Raw genomic sequence first — 12,500 nt, 5'->3', positions numbered from 1 at the left:
TTGTGAACGGAGTGCCCCATGGTGGGGTTAGGGTATGGGCGGGCATAAGCTACAGACAATGAACACAATTGCATTTTATCAATGGCAATTTGAATGCAGAGATACCGTGATGCGATCCTGAGGCCCATTGTTGTGCCATTCATCCACCCTCATCACCTCATTTTTCAGCATGATAATACACTGCCCCATGTCACAAGGATTTGTAATCAATTCCTGGAAGCTGAAAATGTCCCAGTTCTTCCATGTCCTGCATACTCACCAGATGTCACCCATAGAGCATGTTTGGGACGCTCTGGATCGACGTGTACGACAGTGTTTCAGTTCCCGACAATATTCAGCAACTTTTCACAGCCATTGAAGAGGAGTGGGACAACATTCCACAGGCCACAATCAACAGCCTGATCAACTCTATGAGAAGGAGATGTGTTGCACTGCATGAGCCAGTTTCATCACAGCGCTTGATGGTTTTGCGACTGCACTTGAAGAAACTTTCAAAGTTCTTGACATTTTCCAGATTGACTGACCTTCATGTCATTAAAGTAATGATGGACTGTAGTTTCTCTTTGCTTATTTGAGCTGTTCTTGCCATAATATGGACTTGGTCATTTACCAAATAGGGCTATCTTCTGTATACTACCCCTACCTTGTCACAACACAACTGATTGGCTCAAACGCATTAAGAAATTCCACCAATTAACGTTTAACAAGGCACACCTGTTAATTGAAATGCATTCCTGGTGACTACCTCATGAAGCTGGTTGGGAGAATGCCAAGAATGTGCAAATCTGTCAAGGCAAAGGGTGGCTATTTGAAGAATCTCAAATATATTTGGATTTGTTTAACACCTTTTTGGTTGCTACATGATTCCATGTTATTTCATAGTTTTTATGTCTTCACTATTATTCTACAATGTAGAATTCAACACCTCTCGCACTGAGATGCAATGCCTTAGACCAACGCCACTCAGGAGCCCAATGTGGGTTGACTATCAATAGCAGCGTCATTCCACGAAATGGGTGCCTTTAACGTCCCTTTGATATTTTAAGTAGAAATTGTGCACCAACATATAATTTTAAAAGCCTTTTAAGTTTCTTTAATATAGACCACATGGAGAATTACATGAATCATAAAAATTCTGCATTTTGACATGTCCCTCCATTAACCATTAACCTGTGTCACTTCTAGGAAGATTTCATCCCACTTAATCAAACCATTTCTCCATGTTTCACCATTATAGTTATTTTGCTGCTTATTGCACAGGGTTGGGGAGTAACAGATTACATGTAGTCAATTACATGTAAGGGATTACAAAAAAAACAATAACTTTAATCAGTTACATTACCTGAAAAAATATTGTAATCAGATTAGATACTTTTGAAACACGACATGATTACTTAGAGGATTACGTTTACATTCAGAAAGGATGTTTGCGAAAACAAATCTTTGGCACTTCTCTATTTTACATGATTCCATGTTTAATTTCATAGTTTTGATGTCTTCACTATTATTCTACAAATGTAGAAAATAGTCAAAATAAAGAAAAACCCTTGAATGAGTAGGTGTCCAAACTTTTGACTGGTACTGTATCTGTGACCAACAGATGCATATCTGTATTCCGAGTCATGTGAATTCCATAGATTAGGGTCTAACAAATATATTTCAATTGACTGATTTACTTACACAAACTGTAACTCACAAACTTTTAGATATTTTTGTTCAGTGTAAATGAACGGTTATCTTAGCCAATTTGCCTGGGATTCTCCTTGAAATGTCTGAAATGTACTCAAACCCCTAGCTACAAGGTTCCAGTGCATTCCTCCACCACTGTATTTACTAGGATTCCCAGAGTAAAAATTAATCATTCTGTTTTCTCCACATTGAAGGCTACATCTTGAAAAGACTAACTTTAATTTCATTATCATATACATCCAATAGATTTCACTCAATGCTCCTATTCACAGACATAACTCTATGGGTAGTTCCACAGGGTCAGCATAGAGCCGAGCTGTCTCCATATCAAACACTTTGAAAGAGGACAGAGAAAAAGACAAAGACTGCCCCCTATTGTTTAACAGGAACAGTACATGCCATTGTTAAACAGATACAATTTGATTTATATCATTTGTATTATTTGTCACATGCGCCAAATACAACAGGTGTTGACCGTACTGTGAAATGCTTACTTACAAGCCCTTAACAATGCAGTTAAGAAAATATTTACTAAATAAACTAAAGTAAAAAAATTATAATACAGAAATAAAACAATAAAATAACTATACTGAGGATATATACAGGGGGTACCGGTACCGAGTCCATGTGCGGGGGGGGTACAGGTTAGTCTAAGCATTGTTTATACGTCACAGACTTGATTCCAAACAGCACTTGAAATAAACCACTAATGATTGAATAGTTACAGAATTGTCAGCATCCACTAGTTTACATCAAGAGACATAGAAATGATGTTGTCCAATTTATCGGCAGCAAAACAAGAGGTGTTTCCTCTCTGTTTTTCGTGATGGAGTTGAGGCCAGACGGCAAACTTTTCTAAAGAAGAGTTCAGATTTCCCCTTTTAGTAGATGAAAAGGACTCTGGTTCGCGGGAGACTAGAAAAGGAGTCTGACATTTTACGGATCTTGGCGTAGTTGATGAATCCTCTGAGGAAGAGCAAGAATCCTGGAGGACAGAGAATACAGTAGATTGGGGCAATAAGGGTCACTGTTATTTTAGCAGGATTTAACAGTAGTTATTTTTCTTTTTCAATCATGTTTTTTGGGTTAGCACTTCCCAACTCCCAGCAGCACAAACAAGATAGTGCACCTTTAAACACACACTATGCCGAAATCGCTCTGCCATTTCCCGGTTCGAATAGTTCGCCTAATTTCAGTTCGTGACAAACCCACCACAGCCAATGTAGAGAACCATTGTACTGTCTAAACCACTGAAATATATTCTCAAGAACCAAAAATATTGTATTTTTAGCTGTTAGAAGCTGGTGTACAAAACTGAAAAGTAAAAGACGCAAAAACAAAACTTAAGAACGAGAAGCATAGAAAGTGCACATAGAACACATATGCCGCTTCTTTGACTTGCTTTCAATGAGAATGACGCCTCTATAACACACATTTCTATGCGAATTTGGTTGAGTCTCCCAAAAAGTTACATATTGCAGCTTTAACTCTTCTATAAGGGTCATTGTCATAATGTATTGGATTTATGCACACTATCCATTGAATAGATACCTTTACACCAATGCTACAATGTTTCTGTATTTACTTGTCTAGTACTACAAATGAGAAAGACAGAACTGGTTGTACTTACCCAATACCAGGAACACCCACCACAGCCAGTACTGCCCATCAAAGTACCCAGGGAAATAGGTGGAGAACTGGGGAGAAAAATAAATAAATAATAATCACACAAACATAAAAGATAAGTGGACTGGTCATAGTAACCATGAATGTGATTGATCTTGGGCTCTGGAAGAGGGAAACCATGATCATGATCTGATGCTTTGCCATCAGATCCCTGCCACTAGATGCTTATGTTAAGGAACCACAATCTACTCTGACCAAAATCTCATTACATATCATTCTAATAAAGTATTTCTTTGTTGTATATAAATACCAGGGAAACCTTTGTCTACCACCTTTACATCTCAGGGAGGGTTGGTAGGGAAATCTTACCCGGACAATGAGGATCCACTTGATGAGTGACAGGCCGAAGCCAGAGATGGCCCCGTAGCGGCCTGCTGCCGACGTGGTCAGACAGAAGGACAGGAAGAAGCCGATCCAGTTGAAAAGGAATGCCACTAAAGTGGAGGAAGAGAGGGAAAGAGGCTGTGTATATGGTCTACTAGGATGTGCTTTCTCCTCACAATATAACATTCTACGATCACATCACAGATCCATCAAATACCTGTATCGGGAAATAAATACATTACATGACTGTTCTTCATTTCGCTGTTGTGTAGTATACCAACCCCCGTCCCAACCAAGGAGAAGATCTTACTTCAAGATGTGACTTACTAAAAAAGGTCAACATGAAAATGCCATCGTTCCCTATCCGCAGCTGGTCTGCATCCTCAAAGTCGTCCCTGGCTACAAAGTCTTCATCCTGCAGAGATAGAGATAAACATACGGTAGAGATCATTATCAAGTCATTTTATGATGGAAATCCCATTAAAGAAGGCTATATCAACCAAGAAAGGAAACACTCCCGCTACAAAGCACAACTCCTTCTCTTCATTGACCCTTCGCTTTACATTTCTCTAATGTCGTGGATGGAGAAGGCATTTAGCTGGAAAGTTGCTTCAATTTAGTTGAAAGAATAACATTTGATGTGCTATCAGGAAATGCGCCACTAATACGCTACAGGTCGACAGACAGGTCTGACAAATGACTGCGACATCTTTGCCTAACGGTACTATTCCATTCCACACACTTCAAATTTAAAAAAAAAAATCAATTTTTATTTGTCACATACACATGGTTAGCAGATGTTAATGCGAGTGTAGCGAAATGCTTGTGCTTCTAGTTCCGACAATGCAGTAATAACGAACAAGTAATCTAACTAACAATTCCAAAAAACTACTGTCTTATACACAGTGTAAGGGGATAAAGAATATGTACATAAGGATATATGAATGAGTGATGGTACAGAGCAGCATAGGCAAGATACAGTAGATGATATCGAGTACAGTATAACATATGAGATGAGTATGTAAACAAAGTGGCATAGTTAAAGTGGCTAGTGATACATGTATTACATTAGGATGCAGTCGATGATATGGAGTACAGTATATACGTATGCATATGAGATGAATAATGTAGGGTAAGTAACATTATATAAGGTAGCATTGTTTAAAGTGGCTAGTGATATATTTACATCATTTCCCATCAATTCTCATTATTAAAGTGGCTGGAGTTGAGTCAGTGTCATTGACAGTGTGTTGGCAGCAGCCACTCAATGTTAGTGGTGGCTGTTTAACAGTCTGATGGCCTTGAGATAGAAGCTGTTTTTCAGTCTCTCGGTCCCACCCCATTACTGTACCTCCAGTGCACAGCAAGTTAGTACATCATCAAAAGTCTCCAGTTGTTCCCTGTGCTGTACGCAAGGCAAGCAGTGTGTGGCAAACACAGACCAGTCATTTAAATGAGATGACAAGGTATGGCAAAACATTTCCCACTAGAGGGCATAGATGAGCAGTCTCAATATCTGACAGTGATTATTAGGGTGTCTGCCGACAATGTATGACTCACCATTTCAATACACTATACTGAGTACAGTATATCTACACACACAACCATAGTTAAACAGGTTAGCTTTGATATTATATGCAATTAGATGCAATGGGGTTCATGATGTTATATTCAGAAACTAGCCTACCTCCAGCTCTAAATGTAAACAGTACACAAAACAGAAGTGAGGTTGGTTGGGAGATCGGCCACACCTTTAAAAAATAAATATATATATAAAATAGTCTGGCAAAACCACACGGGAGGATTACGTGGAGTTTGTAACGGTGGGACACTCACCCTTCCAGCTACCAAGGGAACAAGGGCTTCAGCCTTGGTTCTCTCCGCCTCGTCATAGGAAGGAAGCGTTGTGGCCACGTTGTATGATGGTGGATTGGGGAAACTCCCATTTTCTTTGTAGTCAAAATAAGCTAAGAGAGAAAAATAAGTGAAATTGCAGAGCTTAAGCTGCTGTGTTACACTTCAGTGATATCTATCCCCTTATGGTGGGCTAATTGCTGTAACAGCATAGGTAAACCTAACGCTAGAAGGGGAAATCTCCTCTGTGTCCTAACAAAGATACTTGATGGTCATAGTCTAGTTCTGGACTGTGTAATGTCCAATGTCTCTTGGAGTAAAGGTAAGGACATTGATTCCCAGGCCAAACCATAGTGCTGCACTGTGATGTGTGTGTGTGTATTGTGCTTTTACCTGCATTTTCTTCTGCAATGCTGCTGTAAGGGGGTGGGGCATCAGCTGCCACCTGGAGAGCCTCCTCTGGCTCCTCTTCATTGGGCAGCTGCATGGGGGAGGAGTCAATACACTGGTTAGGCCTAGATGACCGTGACAACGTCAACATGACGTAGAGAAGAAATCAGTCCAAGCACTATTGAGATGTAGCCTAAGGAAAACAAGCTAGCTAAGCTACAGGGTCAGGCGACTCCATATTATAGCAGACTTATGGACAAGACACATCCTAACGAACACCGGACGTGCGCAATATATCACCTGCTGGGTGTCAATGAACGATGGCGATTCAGCATGTAGAATCGTCAGAAAATTTACTGAAAATGAAGGCCAATGTTCGGTGGTCAGATGAGATAGGACGGTCGCTCGCTGCACAAGGTCGACGTTGAGATGGCATTTTCCCTCTTACAGGGTCACGCTAGGATTCAGCCAAAGATAGTGGATAAATAACAATGTCTTACTCAGGCTGTTTATCATTGAAGAAATGTTCAAGTTCTGGTCTGCTTGTTAACGGGGTAGTTCTCCCATAGCGCCAATGCAATAGCAGCTAGGTCTGGTTTGCTTAGTTCATTTACTTTCATTGAACCAGAAAGAAATGAGCAAGTGGGATGTTTTACTTCCATCTCTGGTTCAGCATTACTCTTTGATCAGACCTCACATGACCTAGCTACTCATGTAACAAAATGGCAAGCAGACACCCACTGTTCTCCATTTTGATTGTATAACAGAGATTGTTGAACTCTTCACCCCCCCCCCCCCCCCCCAATAAATGTTTATACTATTTTGTATCAGTATGCAGGCCCATCAGTTGTCATGTTAACTCATTACTAACTTCCAAGAGGATTAGGCTCCAGAATATTGGTGAGTTCAGGCAGAAGAATACAGTCCATAGATGGGGCCAGCTGTCAGCTACACTGTATAAAATGGTAGAAATCACACCAAGGAATGTCACTTGTGATAATGAGCTAATATTGTTGATAAGGGCAGTCATCAGTTTCCTACTTACACTAAACCTAGCTGTAATGGGAGATAAAGGGATCAAATTCATGGAGGATATTGCACTAGCCCTCAATAGACTTCACCTAGCTACCTGGTTAGTCCATTCACAGACGCCAACTACCTTTACCGCTTATTGATGAAGGCATCTTTTTATTAAGCGCCCTGGTACTCGCCCTAAAACATTAACACCCATCACTTGCGGTACGGTTTTGGAAACATAAGGAATGTACACTACATGACCAAAAGTATGTGGACATCTATTCGTCGAACATCTCATTCCAAAATCATGGACATTAATATGGAGTTGGTCCCCCCTTTGCTGCTTGAACAGCCTCCACTCTTCTGGGAAGGCTTTCCACTAGATGTTGGAACATTACTGTGGGGACTTGCTTCCATTCAGCCACAAGAGCATTAGTGAGGTTGGGGACTGATGTTGGGCGATTAGGCCTGGCTCGCAGTCGGAGTTCCAACTCATCCCAAAGGTGTTTGATGGGGTTCTTCCACACCGATCGAGACAAAACATTTCCGTATGGACCTCGCTTTGTGCATAGGCGCACTGTCATGCTGAAACAGGAAAGGGCCTGCCCCAAACTGTTGCCACAACGTATGCTGTAGCGTTAAGATTGCCCTACACTGGAACTAAGGGGCCTAGCCCGAACCATGAAAAACAGCCCCAGACCAAATTTTACAGTTGGCACTATGAATTGGAGCAGGTAGCGTTCCCCTGGCATCCGCCAAACCCAGATTTGTCTGTCAGACTGCCAGATGGTGAAGCGTGATTCATCACTCCATACAGTGCGTTTCCAATGTTCTAGAGTCCAATGATGGCGAGCTTTACACCACTCCAGCCAACCGACGCTTGGCATTGTGATCTTAGGCTTGTGTGAGGCGGCTCGGCCATGGAAAGCCATTTCATGAAGCTCCAGACGAACAATTATTGTGCTGACGTTGCGTCCAGAGGCAGTTTGGAACTCGGTAGTGAGTTTTGCAACCAGACAATTTTTACGCTCTACGCTTCAGTGGTCCCATTCTGTGAGCTTGTGTGGCCTCCCACTTTGCGGCTGAGCTGTTGTTGCTCCTAGAAGTTTCCACTTAACAAAAACAGCATTTAATGTTGACCGGGCAGATCTAGCAGGGAAGAAATTTTACAAACTGACTTGTTGGAAAGGTGGCATCCTATGACGGTGACACATTGAAAGTCATAGCTCTTCAGTAAGCCAACTCTATTGCCAATGTTTGTCTATGGAGATTTTATGGATGTATGCTTGATTTTTATACACCTGTCAGTAACGGGTGTGGCTGAAATAGCCGAATCCAATCATTTGAAGGCGTGTCCACATACTTTTTTGTGTGTATATATGTATGGGCAGGCATAAGCTATGGACAACTAACACAATTGCATGTTATCAACCGCAATTTGAATGCATAGAAATACTGTGACCAGGTCCTGAGGCCCATTGTGAGGCCCATTTATTTATTGTGAATTTTACCACTTTTTCTCCCCAATTTCCTGGTATCCAATTGTTTTAGTAGCTACTATCTTGTCTCATCGCTACAACTCCCGTACGGGCTCGGGAGAGACGAAGGTTGAAAGTCATGCGACCTCCGATACACAACCCAACCGCACTGCTTCTTAACACAGCGCCATCCAACCCGAAAGCCAACCGCACCAATGTGTCGGAGGAAACACCATGCACCTGGCAACCTTGGTTAGCGCACACTGCGCCCGGCCCGCCACAGGAGTCGCTGGTGCGCGATGAGACAAGGATTTCCCTACCGGCCAAACCCTCCCTAACCCGGACGACGCTAGGCCAATTGTGCGTCGCCCCACGGACCTCCCGGTCGCGGTCGGTTACGACAGAGCCTGGGCGCGAACCCAGAGTCTCTGGTGGCGCAGCTGGCGCTGCAGTACAGCGCCCTTAACCACTGCGACCAACAGATGCATATCTGCATTCCCAGTACATAGATTAGACTTAAATGTATTTCAATTGACAGATTATTTTTAAATTGTTGCGTTTAAATTTTTGTTCAGTATATATGGTGTGTGTAGGTTACCTGTTAGATATTGGGGGCTACCTGGGATGTGTTTTTGTATGTTATTGCTGTAAGAGCGAGCTAGCATGCTTTAAATTGTAACAATCGCATTAGCCCCTGCTAATTCAGTTATTTCCATGCTAACAGATGAATCACGGATCTACAGTGTCATGACTGGCCTGTTCGGGTCTGGTTACCGTGGACCATAATCCTACTGAGATATCTCTCACACCCACCAGCGGGGAAGAGATCGAAAGGTATGGTGGCGGGGGGTTATGACAACTCCCGCCCATTGTAAATCTTAAGGCAGCAGACAAAATCCCTTCTGTCCTGTCAGTATGGAGGGATGGAATGTATGATGGGCCTATGGAAAATCTACCTCTGCACAGTAACATACAATAAATGGACTTTGGGACAATATGTTTCGTCAACCAAAACGGTAGTAGTGACGATAGATGAAACACGAAAATTAATGTCGTTTTTGTTATGTTATTAAAGGTTAAATGATGACGTTATAATGAAAACATTGTAACTTGAAGAGTTCACACTATGTACTTGATGTTTGCATACAGTACGTTGTGTGGAAAATGTCCAGATCAAAGAGAATGTTTTTGTATAGACGAAATGTGAAGTTAGTTGTCTAAATTGGATCTGAGTAAAATCCAGACCTTGCCTCGTAACTAGTTACGCCCAGAGAACTTGCCTAGAGGCGGAAATGCCCATTTCTGACCCAAGGGTATAAAACATGTGAGTTAAGAATTAACATAGCAGACCAATACCCTGACTACACTGCTTGCGTCGAGTGTGCGAGCGTTGCAAAATAAATTTAGAAATCTATATTATTCAATTATTGTGTGCGCCAACGAGCGTCTGCGTTGCCAAGGGCTAAAATAGAAGTCAGTTCTTTTTGTGATGCAGATCGCACTGCAAGTCCTGCCTCTCCCATCTCCTCATTGGTTTATAGAAGCAGGTACCCACGTGCCATTTCCTCATTGGTTATACTCACGTGGGTGACTGTAAGACGAACGAGGTCGGTGGCAGTAATGCACCTAATTTATGAAAGTTGCCAATCGCAATATAAAGTCCAGAGAAGAAAAAGCCTGGAAGGAGGATGACTAGATTCGGTTGATCGTTTGTGTGGATTCATTTTCGGAGTTGACGACCTTGTGCATTTCATGTAAAATAACAACTCAATGTTTATATCCCAGGACAAATTAGCTAGCAACAGCAAGCTAGCTAGCTTGCCATAAATGTTTAATGCTTTTCGATCTGTCCCCAAATTAATGTAATTGGTTCAGAGTTAGTTTTGATATTTTAACCTGTGTGTCGTGATCGCGTTTGGTGTGGGGGGGACAAAATAAATGTATGGACGATGGCGCACGCGTTTGGGTTCCATGTAAGTGACCACGGGCTGCAGCCAAGGTTCGAATTAGTTGTAAACCCAAAATTCAACATGAGGTTGAAGAAGACAAAGGAACCTTTTTACAATCTATGCTACGTGTCTAAGAGGGTGAATTCAAGCAGGACCACCCAGTTACCACTCTCCAAGGAATCGTGTGTCTACACTGCTTTCATTCCAATGCTGGAACCATCTACACTGCTGATTAGCTGTCCTCCGAATAACCCTTTTCAGAGCAAGGGCAAGGAAAAAGACCACTAAGACAAAGGACACTGACATCGTGAGGACAAACAGAGCTACACCCGGTAACCGAAGACGTGAGGTCATCAGAGAAGTCGGGAACCCGGTCCACAAAGAGACACCCCATCTGAGACCTTCAACATGTAATTACATCATTATATTCTGACCCATAAGAGCGGCAGTTCGAGGCAAGGTTAGGGTTAAAATCAGCATAGTTGACAAATGTACACAAGTGTGCTTTTCTCTCGCTCTCTTTCTCCTGCTTATGAAATCCCCATTTTGTGTAACGTGTCATATTGTGTTGGCCCGCTAGGGACCTGTTTCAGTATACTAAGTTCTAATCAAAAGCCTAGACTGTGTGTATCTTACATTATCATTTTAGCTTGTTAGTAAATAAATAAATCAACTCAATTGGTGTGGTACGGACTTATTTAGTGGAACTCGGGTTTGTGTAGATTCCTGGATTATGCCGTTCAGAATGAGACTGTAGAGTAACTTAATTAATTAGCGACTGTTGTAAAATTCAATATTCTTTGAGTTAATTTGGGAAATAGAAACCCAATAAAGCCAAAACTTTTGCATGGTGCTCCAGGTTAATTAATTGAATCACGTAATTGTAAACCATTAATAATTTGATGTGCAGCAGTCGTCACATTAATCAATACAAAGTTATGACAACAGCCATCAACATAGACTGAGTGTACAAAACATATGGTACACTTGCTCTTTCCATGACAGACTGACCATGTAAATGCAGGTGAAAGCTATGATCCCTTATTGATTTACTTGTTAAATCCACTTCAATCAGTTTAGATGACGGGTAGAAGGCAGTTTAAAGAAGGATTTTTAAGTCTTGAGACAATTGAGACATGGATTGTCTATATGTGCCATTCAGAGGGTGAATCGGTAAGACAAAATATTTAAATGCCTTTGAATGGGTTATGGCAGTAGGTGCCAGGTGCACCGGTTTGAGTGTGTCAAGAACTGAAACGCTACTGGGTTTATCACGCTCAAGTTTCCTGTGTTTATTTAGACTGGTCCACCACCCAAAGGACATCCAGCCAACTTGACAACTGTGGGAAGCATTGGAGTCAACGTGGGCCAGCATCCATGTGGAAAGCTTATGAAACCTTGTAGAGTCCATGCCCCAACGAATTGAAGCGGTTCTCAGGGGAAAAAGGGGTGCAACTCAATATTAGGAAGGTGTTTAATGTTTTGTACACTTAATGTAATGTTGTCCTGTACATCTAATGTGCTTCCTTGTGTCAATCGTCAGATACTTACATGTAATTGTATACTATTTTTGTCATTGTTATGTTTGATTACAAAATACCCAGTCTGATATTTTCATGCACGCATGAATCACGAATCTACAGCCATTGTCAGAATAAACACCAATTAACTGTGGTCGCTGGCTGAGTAGTTATTTCTTTTCTCTAGCATTTTAATTTAGCTATAAAGCATCATGACGTGTTGATATTAACTTGTAAACTGACGTTGCAGTCATGGTGCCTTCACAAAACAATGAGGCCTAGATCCAACCCATTACCCGTGTTTCTTAGTAAACAAACCACAGTTAGCTAATGCTTGCTAGCTGAAACAAACACGATAAACTTTTTTACTCACCTGCTGATATCTAGCACACGGCTCAGCCATCCTAATATGAACAGACTCAAATCTTTGAATTTAAACAAGCGATTGTCAATGTATTCAATACAGAAAGTATAACGGAAACTATTGGGACGCCGTCTGCTCAAGTCCCTCCCCTCTTTCTCTGCGAGCTTGTTACGTCAATACTCCAAAACTAGGTCACGCATCCGCTCTTTACTGTACTACCCCCACAAAA

General features: G+C 41.6%; 1 protein-coding gene across 1 annotated transcript; it reads right to left on the bottom strand.

Annotated features, from left to right (window-relative positions):
* Positions 1-1,338: 1,338 nt before the first annotated feature.
* LOC109892977 (NEDD4 family-interacting protein 1-like) lies at positions 1,339-12,449 on the bottom strand. The gene is made up of 7 exons (XM_020485916.2): positions 12,281-12,449; positions 5,947-6,034; positions 5,536-5,666; positions 4,027-4,114; positions 3,685-3,809; positions 3,320-3,386; positions 1,339-2,674 (listed from the first exon to the last, which is right to left on the bottom strand). The coding sequence occupies exons 1-7, from the start codon at positions 12,308-12,310 to the stop codon at positions 2,571-2,573; spliced, it is 633 nt and encodes a 210-aa protein (XP_020341505.1). The 5' UTR covers positions 12,311-12,449; the 3' UTR covers positions 1,339-2,570.
* Positions 12,450-12,500: the final 51 nt, after the last annotated feature.

The sequence above is a fragment of the Oncorhynchus kisutch genome, linkage group LG6 (assembly GCF_002021735.2).
Source record: "Oncorhynchus kisutch isolate 150728-3 linkage group LG6, Okis_V2, whole genome shotgun sequence".
NCBI lineage: Eukaryota > Metazoa > Chordata > Actinopteri > Salmoniformes > Salmonidae > Oncorhynchus > Oncorhynchus kisutch.
Note: the sequence above shows the minus strand (reverse complement) of the source record. Positions and strands in the feature narration are given on the sequence as shown.